Source organism: Penicillium expansum (assembly GCF_000769745.1).
Source record: "Penicillium expansum strain MD-8 chromosome Unknown contig377, whole genome shotgun sequence".
Lineage (NCBI taxonomy): Eukaryota > Fungi > Ascomycota > Eurotiomycetes > Eurotiales > Aspergillaceae > Penicillium > Penicillium expansum.
In genome coordinates this window covers 68,640-90,016 of record NW_015971421.1, presented here as the reverse complement: position 1 = coordinate 90,016, position 21,377 = coordinate 68,640, and the positions used below count along the sequence as shown (strand labels likewise).

General features: G+C 47.6%; 6 protein-coding genes across 6 annotated transcripts; 4 read left to right on the top strand and 2 right to left on the bottom strand.

Moving 5' to 3' along the window:
- Window positions 1-498: 498 nt before the first annotated feature.
- PEX2_109720 (lactonase family protein) lies at window positions 499-1,724 on the top strand (the record flags this gene model as incomplete). The annotated part of the gene is made up of 2 exons (XM_016748238.1): window positions 499-860; window positions 920-1,724. The coding sequence occupies 2 exons, from the start codon at window positions 499-501 to the stop codon at window positions 1,722-1,724; spliced, it is 1,167 nt and encodes a 388-aa protein (XP_016595080.1).
- Window positions 1,725-2,913: 1,189 nt separating this feature from the next.
- Window positions 2,914-4,205, top strand: PEX2_109710 (putative aldo-keto reductase (AKR13); the record flags this gene model as incomplete). The annotated part of the gene is made up of 6 exons (XM_016748237.1): window positions 2,914-3,072; window positions 3,133-3,211; window positions 3,277-3,420; window positions 3,482-3,595; window positions 3,648-3,842; window positions 3,910-4,205. 6 exons carry the CDS (start codon window positions 2,914-2,916, stop codon window positions 4,203-4,205), a joined length of 987 nt encoding a protein of 328 aa, XP_016595079.1.
- A 662-nt stretch (window positions 4,206-4,867) lies between these two features.
- PEX2_109700 (uncharacterized protein) lies at window positions 4,868-5,902 on the top strand (the record flags this gene model as incomplete). Its single annotated transcript, XM_016748236.1, has 1 exon — window positions 4,868-5,902. The coding sequence occupies one exon, from the start codon at window positions 4,868-4,870 to the stop codon at window positions 5,900-5,902; it is 1,035 nt and encodes a 344-aa protein (XP_016595078.1).
- Window positions 5,903-6,176: 274 nt separating this feature from the next.
- On the bottom strand, window positions 6,177-7,966 carry PEX2_109690 (Carboxylesterase, type B; the record flags this gene model as incomplete). Its single annotated transcript, XM_016748235.1, has 4 exons — window positions 6,177-7,170; window positions 7,225-7,297; window positions 7,357-7,579; window positions 7,676-7,966. 4 exons carry the CDS (start codon window positions 7,964-7,966, stop codon window positions 6,177-6,179), a joined length of 1,581 nt encoding a protein of 526 aa, XP_016595077.1.
- A 2,614-nt stretch (window positions 7,967-10,580) lies between these two features.
- Window positions 10,581-11,893, bottom strand: PEX2_109680 (thiolase family protein; the record flags this gene model as incomplete). The annotated part of the gene is made up of 3 exons (XM_016748234.1): window positions 10,581-10,796; window positions 10,855-11,787; window positions 11,843-11,893. The coding sequence occupies 3 exons, from the start codon at window positions 11,891-11,893 to the stop codon at window positions 10,581-10,583; spliced, it is 1,200 nt and encodes a 399-aa protein (XP_016595076.1).
- A 798-nt stretch (window positions 11,894-12,691) lies between these two features.
- PEX2_109670 (type I polyketide synthase) lies at window positions 12,692-20,569 on the top strand (the record flags this gene model as incomplete). The annotated part of the gene is made up of 8 exons (XM_016748233.1): window positions 12,692-12,886; window positions 12,941-13,027; window positions 13,086-13,143; window positions 13,205-13,538; window positions 13,595-14,655; window positions 14,710-19,301; window positions 19,360-19,680; window positions 19,739-20,569. 8 exons carry the CDS (start codon window positions 12,692-12,694, stop codon window positions 20,567-20,569), a joined length of 7,479 nt encoding a protein of 2,492 aa, XP_016595075.1.
- Window positions 20,570-21,377: the final 808 nt, after the last annotated feature.

Here is a 21,377-nt window from a genome sequence, read left to right as displayed (position 1 = left end):
CGCCATCTCTTCAATACCCTGTTCAAACGCCGACCCGAGCCATATTTTGGCGATGCCTCACAGCTACCAAGCAAGATATAGTCTGGTCATGTAGCTCAAATATCTCAAATATCTACCAATGAGCTGGCTTGTCGGACTCAATTGTCTCTGACCGTGGTGACTGTTCATAGAGCAGTTCTGGGGAGAGTTCTGTTACAATGTGCGTTGAACCGAATGGATAATAAGGGGGATTGCTTGACTCTTCTCTGGTAAGACACGAATCTCTAGATTGGGTAATCCAGTGGGGCCAATGCTGACGCTAAGAGAACAGCGCCTAAAAGGCAGAGGTGAGACCTGTGTGCGGAGATTTGCAGGGAAATCTACGGAACCAAAAGGCATCTCAAGTAAGACGGAATAACTAGATCCGTGTAGATACCGTCGGAAGTATATATTCCTTCGTTAACCCCATAAATCCCTTGTCTCTCTATTTGTCCTTCTCCCGCGATTCCCAATCCCACCATGGTTCACTGTCTTCCTTTCTTCATATCCCTGGCGGCTGCCACGAACCTCTATGCCACCCACTATAATGGATACGTCTACTCGCTCTCTCTTGATGGCGAAAACTCGCTTTCTGTCACTTCATCCTCAAAAACATGTGGCGATGCCCCTAGTTGGCTTACATTTGACTCGTCAACGCGTACAATTTATTGTTCCGACCACGCGGGCAATGCGAGTATGAATGGCTTGTTGAGCTCATACTCCGTGAATCAGGATGGGGGACTGACGGAGCTCGCGAGCACCGTGGATGTGGGCGCCGCGGTCCACAGTATTATTTATGGCGGCAAGCACGGACGCGAAAAGTATTTGGCCATTGCCCACTAGTGAGTGATTCTGATATCTACTTAAGCCAGCTGTGTACAAGCAAACTAACATTGATCAGCGGCGGTTCCGCCCTTTCGACCTTTTCCTTACCCCTTAAGTCCGATAAGAAGCCCTTGGAGGTATTCCACTACAAAATGTCCCAGCCCGGCATCAAACCTCAGCAGGATTCGCCGCACCCGCATCAGGTGATCCTCGATCCAACCGGTGATTTTATCCTTGTCCCCGATCTAGGCGCCGACCAGGTCCGCGTGTACGCCATCAACCAGAACTCGGGACACCTAAATGTGTGCCCTAGTCTTAATTACACCGCTGGCAGTGGACCGCGACACGGGCTGTTCTGGAAATCCGACCCCTTGCACTCAGACCACGCTCCGGTGACTATGCTATACACTGTCAGTGAACTGGGCGGCCACTTCAATGCATTCGCTGTCTCTTACTTGTCCTCCGGTTGTCTCGGGTTCAAGGAGACTCAATCCTTTGTGCCATACCCAGGCGGACAGTTACCAGCTGCGGGTACGCCAGCAGAGCTCCGTATGAGTGGGAATTATCTTTATGCTTCGATTCGCTTTGATCAAGGTTTCGCCCCAAATGATTCCATGTCCACCATGGTTCGTTCTCCCAATGGCACGGTGTCTTTCAGCCAGATCACGTCTGCCTATGGCACAGTTCCCCGTACTTTTGCCATCAACAAGAAGGGTACTCTGGTGGCTATTGGGGACCAAGTTTCATCTAATGTTGCCATCGTCGAAAGAAATCCGCGGAGTGGAGCTCTCGGAAACCTAATCGCCAACTTGGAGGTTACACAGCCTGGTCAGGCTAGTATATCATCGTCGGGCTTGAGCAGCATCATTTGGGAAGAGTAAGCTCTTCCACCCAACTCAACTCTTCAATGAAACATCAGCGTTGTTCAGGTAGCTGTTAAGGTTGCATATTCTGAGGTAGGAATCTGTTTAGATTTGGCACGATGATTTAGAGTAAGAAAATATGTACATAGAATGCGCCGAAAACGCAAGACATTGCTATTCAAGCACCGGTATATATTCAATTCATATAATCAGATCATTCCCCCCAAACAAGAAAGCATGATATTGTAGGTCACCCAGCATAACCCTCATAACCCCATATGTTCATTAAGAGTCGATCTTTAGATAGCTGACCTGCTCCTTAAAGTTGGTTGCTATAATATGATGGGCTATTATTGGCGTTCTTAGTATAACCAGTTAATCAATAACCGTCGTGGGGAAAGAGGATTGCCGATATATAGGTTTGAATACACGCATAGGCGCCGATCTCGGGAATTCTTCCGACCTCCGCAAAAGATTTGGTGAGTGCGAATATGATCGACCGTAGTGATGAAATATGTAGTCTGCTTTTATGAGCTCCAGTCTCCCAACTTTTATCATATATGACCTGCACTGTTACTTCTATTCCTTGCACTATTCCTCGACTGGGGGAATGGGGATATCGAAATGACGTCATTCCCCAATGTGAATCATTCGGCTCGTCGGGTTTGCTTTTTTGTTCCGTTGACTTTGTATAATCGAATTTTGAAGTTGACAAGTGATATGTGCTTTAATAAATTTGGTCGAGTACATCTGCTAATTTTCACTGGCCTCCACCCGGATTTAAAGCGGATTTAAAGCGGCTTTACAGCGGCTTTAATATTGGAATTATGGTGGCTGATAGGCTATCTCTTCCAATTTACACAAATTTACGGACCAATAATCCAAGAAATGTCATCAATTGCAGAATATACTTCAGTCCCAATACTAGGTAAGGGTAGGGCTAAGTGGGTTCTGAGGATGGCAAATCACCCGCCCCACCTGGGCCTGATTATGCTTATCACAGCCGACCAATCAGATACGACTTGTCATCAAGTCGCAGGAGGTCCACGGGTGACCTTGGGATACTGTCGACTGCATCATGACTACAATGTAGTACCAGTCCGCCGCAATATAAATAATCGTGAGGTCCGTCATTTGATGGGCCTTCATTTCTTATCTTCACATTCCCAGATTCAAACGGCAGCCAAGCTCACAAAAATCCATCAACATGATCAAGACACTCTCGCTTGGCGGACAGCGGGTCCCCGTTCCCGGCTTTGGCGCCATGGGCCTCAACTCTGCGATGGGGTCGGACCTAAGTCTTGAGCAGTCCGAGCCTGTTCTTTTGAAAGCCATTGAGCTAGGCTGCACATTCTGGGATACCGCGGTAAGCCGTCCTATTACACATTATGCGTGCCATAGTTTCTAATCTCCTTCCCGCTCATAGGTTGCCTACAAAAACGGCGAAAATGAGAAGCTGCTTGGAGACTTCATCAAGAAGCACAATGTTCGCGACAAGGTTTTTGGTGAGCAAGTTATCCCTTACCCCTTTCTACATTGTGTCATTAGCTCACATCACGTCGCTGCGCAGTGGCTTCCAAGTGTGGATTTGATGTTTTCGGGCCTGAACGGAAGGTAACCAACTCGGCCGCCCACATTAAGGAATACATTGAGGGCACAATTGATCGACTTGGTTTCACCCCCGATCTCTACTATCTCCACAGAATTGATCCCAGTACGTGACATCCGTAGAAAGAAATTTGATCCAAATTGGTATGCTAACTCTACAACTCTAGACACCCCCTTAGAGGAGTCTATCGGTGCCTTGGATGAACTCCGCCGTGCCGGAAAAACAAAATACATTGGCCTATCTGAATGCTCTGCTGAGACTTTGCGTAAGGCAAACGCGAGTAAGTCTATGTATGACAACAGAACACAAGAATACGCGCTGATATCTCCTAGTCGCCAAGATCGATGCCGTTCAAGCCGAGTACTCTGCTTTTGAGACAATCCACGAGACCAGTGGCCTTATTCAGACGGCAAAGGAACTGGATGTGGCCTTTGTGGCATTCAGCCCTCTGGGACACGGCTGGCTTGTGGATGACTTCCCGTTCAAGTCTCCCGATGACTTCGCCCCCAATGACTTCCGACGCACTGGTATGTTGCCCCTTTTGACAAAAAATGTTCTGCTAGATTCCGGTAAACTAACCTTTAAAAATATTAGTTCCTAAATTCCAAGGCGAAAACTTCTATAAGAACAAGGCTATTGTTGATGAGATCAAGAAGTTAGCAAACCGAAAGGGTTGCACAATTGCACAGATCGCCCTGGCTTGGGTTGCTGCGCAAGGCTTGGTTACCATACCGGGAACTACCAAAGCCTCGCGCTTGGAAGAAAACTGGGCATCTCGTGACGTTGAATTGACAGCAGAAGAGTTGAAGGAGATGCGAGCCATTGTGGAGGCTGCTAAGCCGGTTGGAGAGAGATTCTCTGCCATCTTCCAATCGATGGTCGGTCACTAGAGCGTGTAGAAACTTAATTTATTCGTTTTTAAGAAAAGGAAAAGGCAAAATCACACGAAAACTTTGAGATGGGGGTTCGGGATTTTCTTCACTCACACAGGTCTTCAGTACACCATATACATGTACTGGCTCAAAAGAACGCCCCTTGATAAGAGAATAACATCGGACCCTATAATTCAAACCATACTCAATCTAGCAACAAAATGACCAATGATCCAATTGTAGTTAAGCGGTATATGGCTGTCAAGTCTAGGTAAAGTGCGAAACCTAGCAATCATGCTATTGAGTATAAGTTCTAGACTACTATCAATACTTTATAATTTATCATACTCTGCTATAGCATTTGCACCAGATAAGGGCTGTTCAGATGTAAATAAGCTAACCAAGCTTTTCCCTAAATAATAGCGCTAGTCGGCTGACTAGCTTTTTGTGCAGAAATAGCGAATTTCCAACGTACCCCTATCCCTTCGCCTACCTAAGGCCGCTAGCCCCGAAGGGTATGGCGATCTCCTCTGGTGAAACCCCTTCCACCTGGGCAGCACCCCTGCACTTTTGAGCATGTAATATAAAGTTGTTAGTTGGTCAATGGATGCATTGTCGCTGATAAGTATTTCTAGTTTCCATCAGTCATCCGGCATTCACCAGTCAGTCATCCACTGAAAATGTTACGAAGCCAAGCACTGCATCCTTTGTTGTGGCTCTGCACTCTCTTCCAACTTTCTCTCGCCCTCCCATTGCACGCCACTGCAACCTATGCCCTTACTGTGATCAAAAATGTTACCCACCCAGCAACCTTTGAAAATATTGGGACCAGACACAACGGCCAACTTCTTTTAACATCAACTCTCTCCTCGAAAGTCTACCAGGTTGACCCATTTCGCGAACATGCAATGAACACCATTGTTGATATCCCTCATACAACTGGATTGCTTGGTATTGCAGAATTGGAAGAGGATGTTTTCTATGTGATAAGCGCAAATCTGAGCTCCGTTGAAGGAGTCTCAGACTCTAATTTTATCTGGAAATTCGATATGCGCGACCGTCATGTTGGTTTCAGGTCAAACCAGGAAAAAATACCAACAATTGTTCCTTCACTCGTGGCCAACATGTCCAACGCCCAATTGCTGAATGGAATGTCTCACCTGGCGGATAATGATACAAAATCACTCTTGGTCGGAGACTCACAAGCTGGAAGAATATACAAACTGGACGTGAATACTGGCTCACACCAAATAATAAGTGATGACGACGATCTAAAGTCCGCCCCCACAGGCTTACAAATCGGCGTGAACGGAATTCATGTGCGAGGATCGCACTTGTTCTTCACGAACTTCAACAAGCGCATTTTCGGTCGGATGCCTATATCTTTGTCCACTGGATTTCCCACTGGCCCTGTTGAAGTTCTTGTCAATGGTGTACGAGGAGATGATTTTGCCGTTTCCTCAGATGGAAAAACTGCATGGATTGCTTTGAATGGCCAGAGTACTCTACTTGAGGTAGATATTCCAGGAAAAAGTGCGCGGGTTGTTGTCAAGTCACCGTATTTGGAATCAGCATCTTCTGTGTCGGTAGGTCGAACTTTGTTCGATCGGGATAGTCTTTACGTTTCCTCTGCGGGGGTATTCAATTCGGCTCCTGGCATTAATGCTACAGTCACTCGTGGCATTGTCGCTAGGGTAGACCTTCCAAAGGCTTAACGAGTCGCTCCTCTTGGATCAGTTTATATGTTTCAGTTGAATGAATATGAAGTCAAATATCCAATTTCAATGGAATCTCCAAATCAAATTTACCACAGCAAATAAGATCGAAGTGAGCTTAAAATAAGCCTAGGAGACTGCCCAAAAGAACACAAACGAATGACATCAAAAAGGAAAGACAGTTTGCCAGTCATTTTGGGATAAGGTACATAATATAATACACACATACACATCTCACAGTCAGTATCACGCGCAAATAATCCCAAAGAGCCCATTACAGGGGGGCTGGATCACTGACACCATCATAAGTCCATCGACAAATATGATCATACATGTTACCGGGCGCCAAGCTGATTGTCTCGTTGTTGAAACCAGTGCGAGCCAAGGTCTTCTCGGTCCCGTTGTACTGAGGCCAAAATGCATCAAGACCGTGCTGGGGGTTCTTGGCAAAGCTGGACCAGACATCGCGGAGGAAGTTTCCAATAGTGACTTCAGCTGAAGTACTAGCGAGCATGGTCTGATTAACGGTGTTAAACAATGGAGGGAGATCGGCAGTGTGATAGGCGCCGCTTGGTGGGGTAGTAGTAAGGGCCAAGTTGGGGAAGTCGCCGAAGTAGCGGTATCTCCAGGTTGGGTTACCATCAGCGATACTTTGCTCAATTCTCACGACATCCGCACATGTGTATAGACGGTCGTTGAAGTCAGTCCAGTAGCTCTGGTTATGCGTTTGTCCGAGTCTGAAGATACCTGCCTCGTTGTGGGTGTTACCGATCAAGTAGCCACCCTTGGCGGCAGTGCGGTTGAGGTAGCTCGAGAAGACCAATTCATTGTCAATGACTGGCCCATATGGAGAAGGGTTGAATGGAACATTGGCAGGGTCGTAACCAGCCAGTATTTCGTCGACAGTTTTGTTCACCATGCAGTCGCTGACAGCAACTGGGTCAGAAGTGGCGTTTCCGCAGCCAACCAAGTCAGTGACGTGGAACCAGCGGCTGTGAGTCTCCTCTGCAGTAAGGGCTGGGAAACCGTAAATAGTTGCGCTCATCTCAATGAAACCGGAAGCAATTGGGTCATCGGCATAAGCGAACGAGTAGAAGTCCACCATACCAGCGCCGGCAGACTGTCCAAATATAGAAATTCGATCCGGGTCACCACCAAATTGCTCAATATTGTCACGAACCCATTCCAAGGACATTCGAATGTCACGGAGACCAATATTGGCTGGGGTGGCTGGGTTACCAGGGAACCCGAAAGTGTTAACACGGTAGCTATTCTCCGATTAATACAAGATGTGTCTGTGCCAAATTGTGGTGGGTTCTCACTTCATCGAGACAACGACAACATCACTTTCGTCAGCAATGAATTGCCCACGGTATGTCGCCTGTCTAGAGCTGCCTAGCACACGTCTAAGTTAGAGAGATGTAACCACACGGGGTTCACTAAATAACACCTACCTGATACATAACCTCCTCCATAGACCCAGACAAGCACGGCTTTCTTCGCCTCTCCAATCTGCGGCTTGGTCCAGACGTTCAAGGTCAAACAATCCTCACTGGACGGGTATATTTCACTTGCCAAGGCTGCAGCGGAAGTAGGCGGAATACCAAGGTTCTGGGGTGGTGCGCTGCTGGTGTTGTTACTTGGGGGTGCTGATGGTGGTTGGATACATGTCGGACCCTATGTAAACATGGCGTTTTAACAATCGTTCGGTTGAGGTAGACATCAAACTCCAGCTGAATGCGGAGATTAAGAATATGAAATAACTGAACTTACGAATTCGGTTGCGTTTATGGTACCGTTATCAGTATAAGGAACTGGAGGTTGGAAACGAAGGCGTCCAAGTGGAGGGACGGCGTATGGAATTCCAACATACTCGGATACCTCGGAGACGTTTGCCGCAGCGTGGCCCACAACAAGGCCGCTGGTAGTCTGCACAGACTGACCAACAGTCCAGGCGGGACTGTCACATGGAGGCTCGATGTGGTTGACCGGTGTGGCAGTTGCAAGGAGAGAAAAAGTGGCAACGTTCTGCAACACTTGGATAAGAGCGGCTTGTAGCTTCATGATGGCCAACAATGAAAATGTAATGCGTGATTTATGTCAGGAGGCCTGAGCATTTTATATATCACATCTGAATGCCCATGAGAATAATGTAGCCTAAGTTTCCGTTAGGGTTTGGGCTTAGAGATGCGCTAATGCTGGCTGCTGACATGCCCCACACTGATTCCTGGGTATGAGATGGAGAACATGGTGGACCAATATCGGTTAGTGGATACCTAGATACAGGCCGTGAGTGAAGACTTTTGACCTGATCAGTCCATTTGAGACATCTAAGTGGCTTGGGTAAGGGTCATATCCAACCGGAGAAGTGGCAATATGTCATTCAAAGCAAAGAAGTAAAAATAGATTACTCAGCGAGTATCCTGGGCAAATACCTGGTGTTAGCCAGTACTGATGCAAATTGTGTGTCATATGGTCGCTCAGCCTGTGGAGTATAGTGATCCGTGCCAAATGGCGATGCTTACCCGTGGCCCAGGCAACAATTGGACAATGAAAAATGAATTGGTTATATAACACCCAGATAAGTCGATATTAAAGAAGGGGCTTGTTTACATCCCAAACAAGAACTATATCCGGTGCCCCATCGGACACGGGGTTAGTAATCAACGTCACGATCGACATGGTCTAGCAGGAAGCGGAGAAAAGTGTGGCTTTCTTCCTTCCTGACTCTGGTAACGTTGCATGTCCCTATCAGTTAGTCTTCTGCACGATCTAGTAGAACTTAGACATAACTTAGACTGGGTTGGGGTTTGGGTTTGGGTCGAAGGATTCAACCCAGTAATGGGCGTGGGTCGGACTGGGTAACCCAGCACTAGGTCTGGGGCCCCAAATTGGGTTACAAACTAGGCAAACACGCTAATCATGTGTATAATTCTGCTGATTTAGCTGGTTTATGACTGCCAAGACCCCCTTTTATGTAGAAACTGGGTCGAACTGGGTCTATACTGGGTTTTCTGGGGCCCCAGTCACTGGGTCTGGGTTGGGCTCTGGGTCGAGACCTTCGGCCCAAATTGGGTTATGCGGAAGACTACTATCAGTACTCCGTACACAGAAACGCAAAACATCATTGTTCTCGCTATGCTTAGAGACACCATTGATAACAAGCGCCTTTTCGCCAGTTGAGCCTTGTTCTCGGTACTCTGAATTTAACAGCATCTAGAAATACAAATTATTCTCTAGCTTGTTAACGTGCCAAGATCATTGAGCTTGTAGATTATTCCAAATATTATACTTTTCAAAGTTTCCCGTTTAACATTGTGTCAACGCTATAGCAAATAGGCACATATTGTCTACATCTCCGAGTCTCGCGTCAACCTTTCAAGTCCACATACTGCTCTTCAAAAACTTTGTAGGAATCTGAAAATCCAGTAATAGGTCACTGCGGTCGCTACTAGGCATGTAGTCGACTTGAATTCCACGGGCATCGCGAATATTGAGGTGAGCATATCATTGAAGGGCATAGTCTTCAACGGCAATGTAACTGATTTTGCTTCATCGTAACTACCACCTGAGTAGATGATAGAGCTGCCCACAGAGAGGGTTGCATTGACAAGGCCACTAATTTCTAAATAAACTTTGTAATTTATAAATTATCCAAATAACGCGTTTTCTCGCGTCTTTGGGTGTGATATGGAGAGATAATTAGTAATTGATTCTAAATAATTTGCGCCAATAAAATATTACCTTTAGGATAAGGCTTAGAAACGGGAGTAAAACGAAGGGTAATTTCAAACCCCCTTTTAGGGGGTTTAATCTCTAGATTCTCGGTATGTTTGTACTGTTTGGGGCCTATTTGGGGGCCAATTAACCCACAGTAGGCTTCTGCCTTAGACCCATAGCCCATCGGTGGGCCCGAAGGTAGGCGCTAAAGCCCCGCCATTTGCGGGTTGGGCTAGGCTGGGCTATGTATGGGCTCTGCGGAGCTCTAACCTGCAGATACATTAACGAAAAGCACATTTCAGCGGTCGCTGGGTATATTCGACTAATATGGTGCTCTCTTAACACATATATCTGCTATATGCATATTGAACGTGTTCAACTACTGAGAATAGTATTGTGAACAGTAGATGTTGTACAGTCAACCCAATATGCATGGGCACTCCGCCACTACCGCAACCTGCAGGATTTGCCCGCATATCCTTCCATATGGAGATTCCCGGGCATATAATGTATGTTATACAGCCTGGTGAACTTTGCTTTCAGGATTCAACGTGCGTGGTTTTGGGTCATCTTCCTTATCTTCACTTCTGTGGTGATGACAAAACAAAATGAAATACTAGTCGAAACAACGCCTCCATTTAGCTCCCCTGCCGTGTCACATTATTAACTTTCAACGTCAGGACATAAGTTTGGGAGGTACAGAAGGTCCTGTAAGCATATAGTTCCTGGCCACCATTGTAACACATCATGTCATTGTGATTACAAACATCTTGTATTGATAACTTAGGGTGTAGTGGGGATGTATATCATTTGCAGGAAACAAAATTTTCCGCATGTGAGCGTGCATGTGAAAGATTACTCCCAAACACAGGGAGTCCGAGGATATCATGCTTGACTCCAAGACCACAATTGATTATAACTCCCATACACCCTAATATGCATACCTTCAGGTCGATGTTCATGCTAGGGCATCCAAACTTTTACCTTGGACTCGCTGGATAAGCATAGCCGTGGCACCCCCACCTCCATTGCAAATAACGGCAATGCCATATTGATCATGAGACAGCTGGTGCAAGAGAGTGACCAGAATTCGACAGCCTGAGCTGCCCAAGGGGTGCCCAAGTGCGATCGCTCCCCCGTTGACATTAATTCTATCAGGATCCAAGCCGAGCAGCTAGTCAATGAAGTAAGTAAAAGGAAATGATCCAAAAGCTTGTCATGGATCCACACACCAGTTGTGAAGCTATCACCACGATAGCAAAAGCTTCGTTAATTTCCCATAATGAGATCTGTTCAGCACACATTTGGGCACTCTCAAGGACAAGCTGAATTGCTTTGGTTGGAGCCAGAGCGAACTCGTGTGGGGCAACGGATGCATCGGCATAAGCCACTATTTTCGCCAACACTCGATTCTCCTGACAGAACTGCTTAGCAACTTGGCCATTCACCAGCACCACTGCTGAGCCACCGTCACTTAGCGAGCAGGCATTTCCAGCGGTGACTGTGCCACCAGGGGAGAAAACTGGTTTCAATGACCGGAGTCGGCTAAAAAGGCTCTCGTGGGGGAGACTGTCTGTGTCAAATATTTCCGCCGTAGCTCCATCTACTAACACGGGCACAATCTCTTCTTGGAATGTATTGCTCTGCTGTGCTCGACACGCCCGGGTATAGGTAGCAAGGGCATATTGATCTTGGTCCTCGCGGGAGATACCCATCTGCCGAGCCACACCATCAGCACAGGCCCCCATAGACCGGCCATCTGAGGCATTAATCAACCCATCAAGCAGGAGACCATCAATCACCGGCTTCTCCTTGTGGCTGCAGTCATCACCTTTCTTTGAGTACATTGGGACATTCGACATGCTCTCCATTCCCCCAGCCACCTGAGCGACGGCGTACCCCAGTTGGATATCCTGGGCGGCAAGTGTAATGGCCTTGAGCCCAGAAGCACACACTTTGTTTATTGTGGTAGCCTCAATGTCTGGCGCTAATCCGGCCTGCATCGCAGCTTGTTTTGCAGGGGCCTGACCGGCGCCAGCCTGAAGCACTTGGCCCATGTAAACACCCGAGAATAGATCAAGCGGAACTTTTGAGCGATGAAGGGCTTCACGAATTGTGATAGATCCAAGTTTGGTGCTTGGAACAGAGCCTAGCTGGGTATTGATCTGCACCAATCGGTCAATATTTGAGATCTCAGGGAGCTTGACTGCATGGACTAACGCGTGCGGTGGGGGTCCTCGCCGCCCCAACAATGTATACTGGTTTTATCATGTTTTAAATGTCTAGATGGGGTGATAACAATTCATGTGTGCTCAATCTCCTTTTATATCTCATCCTAGCTTGGTGGTTTGTTTCAGATAAAGGTTTCTAAGAAGTAAATACTGTGCACGGTCCTGCTGATCTCATGTGCGAAAACATCAACAAAGTAGTAGTCTCAGTAGACCACCTATGAGCCGTGCTAAACCAATTCCATGCAAGCAAATATTGATTGAGTAGGAGTATCCGCAGATCATTTTGTGAAGTTATTCAGAGATTAAATCCTTGAGCATGGGCCTCGAGAAAAGCATAATTCAACAGGTGTTTCCAGGACACAGTTCGTACGTTGCACGAAAGTGCATGTCGAATTATACTAGGCTAAATCTCCGTAATTTTCTGATTTGAGTGGCTGGATTGGGCCTAAAAGCACTGCGAATATATAATCCCGATGCAAGAGGCTTAGAGGGGAAACAGAATACACCGAGATTCGTTATCCGTACGTGCCAACGTATGCAGTGTTCTTTATTAGTATGTTATGCCTCATCAGATCTCATATATACGTCTTCCCGTAGGTACACAGTGACGTCTTTAACCTGATATACAAATCTAGCCATTGCAGATCGTAGGTCCGCTTTTTGGCAGCCGTCGAATAGGATCTCCTTGTCTCTACGTGTGATTCGGCTGTTGCGGAAAGATGATATTAGCAGGTGAGAGTGAATTGAAGATTGCGAGTATATATGGTGATGTCCAGGTGGGCACCTAGAGGGTAAAATGTAATAGAGCTTTGGAGACTTCACTACATATCTACCAACAATGGAATCAACCAATCGCCTCAGCGTGGAGCCTATTGCCATTGTAGGAATGGCTTGCCGGCTTCCTCCAGAAATTTCTAGCCTGGGAGACTTTTGGAGCTTCTGTGCTCAGGGGAAGAGTGCCTGGGCTGAGAACCCCGAAGGTCGGTTTGAGAACGCCGCCTTTTGGAACCAGAACGCGGACCGAAAGGGAAAGGTAAATGTCCATATCTCAACTCAAGGTCATGGAATTGACCCCCCTGATGATTAGATTAATAACAAAGGAGGGCATTACTTGAGCCACAACCTTGCCCATTTCGATGCTCCGTTTTTCCGCATTACGGCCAACGAAGCCAAGGTGGGTGTGGCCTAGAGCTTAATTTTGCTAGTTTGACAAACTGATTGCCCCCTTATAGGCTATGGATCCACAACAACGATTTCTTCTCGAGATTACCTACGAAGCGTTAGAGAATGGTGCGTGATAAGAGCAAGCCTTTGCTATCAAGCCCCAATCTTCTAACCGATTCTGAGACAGGCGGCTTCCCAGTCGAGGAATTGGCCGGCAAGGACGTTGCGGTCTTTGCAGCAAACTCATTCTCGGACTACTTGCATGGTATCACACGGGATCCCGAGACTGCACCAACCTTTGCAATGACCGGCTGTGATCCCTGCATGATTGCAAATCGACTCTCCCACTTCTTCGATTTCCGCGGCCCTAGCATTACCGTTGATACCGCATGCTCCTCAGGGTTGACTGCCATCCACTTGGCCTGTCAAAGCCTTCGTTCTGGAGATGCGCCTTACGCTATCGTGGCCGCTGCACATCTCAATATCTATCCTCAAAGCACAATTATATACTCCCTGTCTCAGTCAGTTCCATTTCTGACTCATCTAATATTTGACTGATGCTAACTTTAACCGCCAGGCTTCTTTCTCCCGATGGAAAGTGTTACGCGTTCGACGACCGGGCTACGGGGGGATTCGGGCGAGGAGAGGGAGCCGCAAGTTTGGTGCTCAAGCCTCTCAGCGCGGCTCTGGAAGCAGGTGACCATATCTACACTGTCATTAAAAACACGGGTGTCAACCAAGATGGCCGGCCAAGTGCTGGAATCACTGTGCCAAGTGGTGAGGCCCAAGAGAACTTGATTCGATCTCTATACACCTCCTGTGGCATCGACCCATCCCAGACTCGGTATGTGGAGGCTCATGGAACCGGCACTGCCATTGGTGATCCAATAGAGGTGCAAGCCATAGCCAATATCTTCGGTAAGCAGGGGACCGGTTTGGAGCCAACGTTTATAGGGTCGGCGAAGTCAAACTTTGGGCATTTAGAAGGGGTCAGTGGCCTAGTATCGGTCATCAAGACCGCCATGATGCTAGAGAAGGGAGTGATTTTGCCCAACACCAACTTTGCTAATCCAAATCCTAAACTGCATCTGGAAGAGCACAATCTCCAAGTGCTCAGTGAGATAAAGCCCTGGCCCAAGTCTGGAATTCGCCGGGCATCCGTCAATAACTTTGGTATTGGTGGTTCCAACTCGCATGGGATCTTTGAGCAAGCACCTCTAAGACCTATCCAAAAGCCGTCAAACGGCTCGTATATTTTTGCTCTCTCAGCCAAGTGTGAATATTCCGGTCGAATGCAGCTGGGCCAGTTGTCGGCCTATCTGCGAAAGGATCCCCTATTCTTCAATAAGACCATTATGGAAGACCTCGCTTTCACCCTCTCCACACGAAGATCTCTGCTACCTTGGAAGAGTGTCCTCATAGCCAACAGTCAGACTCAGCTTATCGAGAAACTAAGTGCAGAGTCCATAGCTCCCACGCGTTCGACCAAGCGACCACTGGTGGGCCTAGTCTTCACCGGCCAAGGAGCCCACTGGCCACAGATGGGCCAAGAACTTATTTATTATCCCGTCTTTGCGAAATCCCTGCAAAAATCCCAAAATATACTCCTGGAGCTAGGGGCCACTTGGAAGCTGCAAGGTTAGAGCATTCCTTGGCATACATTATTATCAGTGATACGCTAACTAGTTGTAGATGAACTGTTCAATATTCCCGAAGTCTCTCAGCTGGGTTCCCCGCAAATTAGCCAAGTCTCCTGCTGTGCCATACAAATTGCACTGGTGGACTTGCTGTGTTCATGGGGACTAGATATCACCGCCGTCGTCGGCCATTCTAGCGGTGAAATTGCCGCTAGTTATGCGGCCGGAATTCTGACTGCTGCTTCCTGTATCAAAGTGGCATATCATCGTGGGATGGCGATGGTGGAGATGAAACAGCAGTTTCCAAATTTGAAGGGTTCAATGATTGCCGTTGGATGCAGCGAGGCTGTGTTACAGACTCTACTGGCTTCCCTGATTTCCGGCTTGGCTACCATCGCATGCAAGAATAGTCCCTCCAGCTTTACGGTATCAGGTGACTCCAGCGCAATCGAGGAGCTTCATATCCTATGCGATGCGCAGGATATTTTCAACCGGACTTTGAAAATTGACATCGCCTACCATTCAAGTCATATGAGTTTCGTTGCCGAAAGCTACCTCGAGGCCCTTGGCGACATTAATTGTGTTCAGAGTCCAGTGAGGTTTTTCTCCTCAGCCGAAGGTGGCCTACTTCGAGAGCCAAATCTTAATAGCCGCTACTGGATGAAAAATCTGGCTGGCAAAGTCCTCTTTTCGGACTCCCTCTCGGCTATGTGTCGCTATACTGAATTAATTGAGGGGAATAAATGGGAAATCGACACTCTTGTGGAAGTTGGTCCCCATGCAGCCCTCAAAGGCCCTGTTTTGCAGGTCCTAAAAAGCATAGCAAAGGACCAACATATTGAATACATCCCAACACTGATCAGAGGAAAGAACGGCATTCATACCATGCATGAACTGGCGGCCTCGCTATTTTTAAAAGGATTTCCTATCAATCTGAAGAAAACCAATTTCGAAAACAGTCCAAACCTATTTAAGCAGTTCGCCGTTTTGGGGGATCTCCCGTCTTACCCGTGGAAGCACGAGGAAGAATACTGGCACGAACCGCGAATCAACAAGTTTTACCGGAAAAACAAGATACCCTATAATGATCTACTGGGCTCCTGTGCTTCGGATTTTAACAACCTGGAGCCTCGATGGAGGAACATCATTCGCCTGGATGACCTACCGTGGCTTCGTGATCATTGTGTTCAGTCGGAGGTAGTCTTCCCCATGTCTGGCTACATTTCAATGGCCATTGAGGCCGCATCACAATACAACCTGCTGCAAGGGAAGAGCTATCCTGCATCATACATTCTCCGAGAGGTGTTAGTCAAGTCTCCGTTGACGCTCTCTGAGATGGTTGAGTATGATATTACCCTGTCACTTCGCCCGCATGTAATTGGACCTCGAACCCAGTCCGGAAAGTGGTATGAGTTCGCCATATTCTCATGCTGCGGAGATTTAGAGTTTGAAGAACGCTGCAGAGGCAATATTTGCGTTCTGAATAGGCCTCGGGTTGGGATCAAATATGGCCATGTTTCTCCAGACGGCTTTGCCGGACTACTACTGGATAACACCAATTTACATGCAATAATCGAGAACTTAGGTCTTGGGTATGGTTCTGCCTTTCAGGGCCTGCATGACATCAAAGCTACTGGCTGCGAAGCCATCGCAAAACTAAGGATTCCAGACACCACCAAGAGCATGCCCTCTATGCGCGAGAGTGCGTACGTGCTGCATCCAGCGACATTAAATGTCCTGATGCAGCTGGCTTTGCCCCTTATATGCTCTAATCTTGGTGGATTGAACAAACTCTATATGCCCCACTATATTGAGGAAATTGAGATCCAACCTCCAACAGCCGCGGAGGGAGGCAATGATCTCGACGTGGGCGGCATCATGTCGGACCCTTCTTCAGATGCTCCTGTGTTTTCGCTTTTCGCGCAAAATGATGGTAGACGCTTCATCTCTATCAAAGGCTTGGAATGTCGAGGGCGAAATTTGCCGGAAGTTTCCTCGACCATGGAAAATTTCTGTCACAAGATCGAATGGATGCCTTGGGTGGACATTCTCTCCGGCAATGAACTACGACGTGCTTTTCAAGTGTCTAGCGAAGGTGTTACTGATGAGCAGTCGCGCATCAGGCTACTTAAGAATGTTTCGTTGTACTACATGCATGAGGCATTGGAGCAGATCGGGAATTATGATGGGTCACGACAAGTGAACATGTACCGATGGATGAAAGAAAAGGTCCAAGAACAATGGCATGATAACATAGATGACCAGCACGCCCAGGAGCTTGTGCAAAACGCACGTGGTACTGGGTCCGTTGGAAGGTTCCTTTGCCGGATGGGCGAAAATATTGCCCGGATCATTCGCGAAGAAGTGGAGCCACTCAGCCTGATGTTGGAAGACGACTTACTCACGAGGTACTATGAGGATTCAGAGCCTCTAAAGAACCGTCTATATCCCGCAGCGGCATCGATCGTTGCTTCGTTGGCTCATCGGAATCCCAACCTGCGCATTTTGGAGATTGGGGCCGGAACAGGGGGAGTAACACTACCCATTCTGCAGACGCTCGGTGAACCAGGAGCAAATAGTCAAACCATCTTTGAATCCTATGTTTTTACAGATGTGACTGCCGGGTTCTTTGAAAAATCCAAGATCAAGCTCCAGGCATGGAAGCAGGTATTGGACTTCCGAGTTCTGGACATTGAAGCCTCACCAAAGAGTCAGGGCTTGGTAGAAGGGAACTACGATCTGATCATCGCAGCCAATGTCTTACACGCAACGGTCAATATGTCAAAAACAATGACAAACGTTCGCTCTCTTCTCAAACCTGGAGGTACATTACTTTTGCTAGAAATCACGAGCCCAAGCATCGCATTGTTCCCGTTTACGGCATTACCCGGCTGGTGGCTTGGGGAAGAGGAATTTCGTCAAAACGGACCAACCCTTTCTTCCAATACTTGGGACAGAGTTTTACGATCCACAGGTTTCTCTGGTATTCATGCAGAGCTTTACGATTACCCAGATACCTCCGAGCAAGAATGCAGCTTGATTGTGAGTTCGGCAACGGCGCCTGACCAGTGTGCCCCGAGCGAAGATCTCACCATTCTCGCCGGGACCTCCTCGGAGGGCCTTGCAGAAGCAGTCAAGAGTAGCCTAGCCAAATCCCTACAAATTACGGCACGTATCAGGTCACTCGAGGCCATTGCCACCGAGCCCAACATTTCCAAGAACTGTATTGTATTGGAGAACTTTGACGCCCCGCTTCTGCACGAGATCACCAAGCTTCAATTTTGGGGCCTCCAGCGTATCTGCGAGGCGGACAGAACTCTATGGGTGGTAGCAGGGGCCAACCAAGAATCCGTCAACCCGAAGGCGAGCATGACGTTGGGGCTCGCCCGGACTATTCGTGAGGAAAATCACCACCAGAAACTGGTGGTATTGGATCTAGATCCCAAAAATCGGCTCCCAGATGCCGAAGCAGCTGCCATGATTCTCCGCGTCTTTTTACAATCCTTTAATAAGCCGGATATACCTCTAGCGGAGCTCGAACTCTCTGAAAGAGACGGGATAATTCATATTCCGCGGTACAAGCCGGACACTGAAATGAACCGGTTAATCATTGACACCCGGGAGCAATTTGCACCGCGATATCAAACCGGCTGGGATAGTGGACATATACTTAAGATGCAAGTACAGGCACCCGGGGCCTCTAGCAGCCTCACCTTCCTTGATACTGGGCTATCACTACCAGCCATCAATGACTTGGATATCGAAATTGAGGTCAAGGCTAGTGGTGTCAGCTTTCAAGACATAGTGATTAGCAATGGCAAAGCTGCTGGGGACCTTGGCTTCGAATGCAGTGGTGTGATCACGGCCACCGGGCTTGGAGTCATGGACTTGACCGTTGGGGATCGTGTTTGCGCTTTGACACGAGGCACATATGCATCCATCGTGCGCTGCTCTTCGATTCGGGTGGTCAAGATTCCCGATGCAATGGCATACACAACCGCGGCCGCCATCCCTATGGCCTTTGTAACAGCCTACTACTCTGTAGTCACGGTCGGTCACCTCGAGCAGGGCCAAAAAATCCTCATTCACCAAGCTGCGGGAGCTGTCGGTCAAATGGCTGTCAGAATTGCGCAGTACATCGGTGCCGAGGTCTATGCGACGGTGGGTTTTGCCGAGAAGAAGGAAGCAATCGCAGACTATTTCCAGATTCCATTCGACCACATCCTCTGCGAGGATCAAATCTCATCGTACGAAAATTTGATGACAGGAAATGGATATGATGTTGTTATGAATACCCGGTCCAATGAAGCACTAGATATGTCGTGGAAGTGCCTGGGACCGCATGGGAGATTTGTCAATCTTGCCCTCACAGATATCTTGGATGACAACCGACTTTCTATGAGGCCGTTCAACAGAGGTGCTTCCTTCTGCTCGATAAACCTGGAGGCCTTAATGAAGGACGAACCCCAGCTGTTGCACGATATTTTGTTCCATGGAATTGATTGGTACGCTACTGGGGTGATCAAGTCGGTAATGTCGCCCAAGTGCTACCCCATTGGGGCGATAGAGGATGCCTTCAGCTATCTCAGTCACGGTAATTCGATTGGGAAGCTGGTCATTGACCTCTCATCGCCGGGCCCAGTATCGGTAAGACACTCTTTCCGTTCTTAAGTGTGAATAATCAAATACTGATTCACGAGAATAGGTGGTCGTAGATGAATCAATTCTGCCGTTGTTCACGTCCGATGAGGCCTACCTTGTTGTGGATGGCGGTGGTGGCATTGGAAAAAGCATCATTCAGTGGATGACCCGCAGAGGGGCCAAGAACATTATCTTCGTGAGTCGCAGCGGGCCACAATCAGAAAGAGTGCGCGAGCTGGAGTCGGAGATGCAACTGAAAGGTATACGACTGGCGGTGTTCCAAGGTGATGCTGCGGATGCCAGCAGCCTAGACCATGTTATCAACGAGAGTGCAAAGATTCTTCCGCCCATAAGAGGAGTTATTCACAGTGATATGGTACACAGTGTGAGTAAATTTGAATTGTGCGCGTCCAAATTCACCATCTGCTGAAACCCCTCTCTAGACTATGTTGTTCGAAAACATGCCATTTGAGGATTATTGCGCGGTGGTCAATCCTAAGATTCAGGGTGCATGGAACCTGCATCAACATTTCAGTGATCCCCGGGTCCTTAGGTTCTTCATAATTCTATCATCCATTACTGGTACCGTTGGGACCCCAATGCACAGTGCCGTAGGCGCTGCCGCAACCTATTTGGGATCATTGGCACGAATGCGGAAGAATCAAGGCCTCCCTGGTGTCTCCGTCAGCTTAGGCCCACAGGTCAAAGTCGGATGCATTGCCGAGCAAAGCAGTCGACAGAAAGTCATTGACAAAAACTGGGGTGATTCAGGTCTCACCGACATGGACATCAATGATATTCTGGATACAGTGATCAGTGGACGATATGATCCCAGCTGGGATACAGAATGCTATACCTGCCTGCTTCCGCCCTCCTCGCATCCTCCTTTCTGGTTTTCAGATAGTCGATTCGTTCATTGCCGGCATCCCCGTATGACGGGAGAACAGGATACCGACAATTTCGATAACAAACCCGTTGTCCCGCTAGGCCAGTTGTTGTCCAATAGTCAGTCTCTTGAAGACAACCAATCTATTATTTATGAGGCCGTCGTGGGGAAGTTTGTTTCGGTCCTGTCGTTACACCCGGATGATATTGTTCCCTCAAAGCCGCCTAGTGCGTACGGGGTGGATTCTTTGGTGGCCGGTGAGATCCGCAATTGGATTGTGCGTGAACTGAAGGCAAGTCTGAGCCTACCAGAGCTTATGAACAGTGCTTCCTTTGTGGACTTGTCCGATACCATCACTCAACGGTATCAGGTGGTGAAGGCGGCCTAATACCATTATATTTACGGCTTTCGTTGAACGCCCTATGATGTATTACTCGTACTCGTCGCACTTCCATGTCTTGAAATACCCAAGATGAAATAGAAATAGCATGACACTGATGATATCAATTTTATTGCGATTGATTGTGGTTAATTGAAGAAAGAAGAACTATGTTGAACAATTGCGGCTGTGATGCACTGATACCAGCCCTGGGGGTTCTGACAAAAGGTTTATGCAAAATAAGTGTAAATGTGTAACTGTTGAAATAAGCGGATGTACGACAATTTCCCTATCTACTCTAAATACACGTAGAATCCCGATAATAACAACAGAACTATGTTGGATTTTTGATATTGAGAGAATCAGCTCCGATGTAGCCAATTCATTGTTTCATAGGAAAGGGTGGAACGCTCAAGGCTGTATGCTCTCTAGCATACGCGCCAATTCAGAACTCGCAATCCAGCATAATATCAACCAGGGCATCCAAACAGAACCAGAAAGTCAGTCCAACAAGTGAACTCGGGGAGATGTAGGAGTGTGTATTCTCAATTTGTAACTATCTGGTACTTGTAACCTGTGTACATCAATGCGTACATAACAAAACTGCGAAATAAAGAGAGGACGGGCCAGGCCAATGCGTAGTGATGACTATGTACCTCACTATAATATGTAATTAATGTGCTGATTGTTAATATCCCAGAACTAAGTTTCCTGCCTTACTAAGTCGGGGAGATATTTGGCCGATTAAATATGATTTAAATGCTAAATTATATTGTTGTTTGAAGGAGTCCGATCCCTGCATGTGGGTCCCGATACG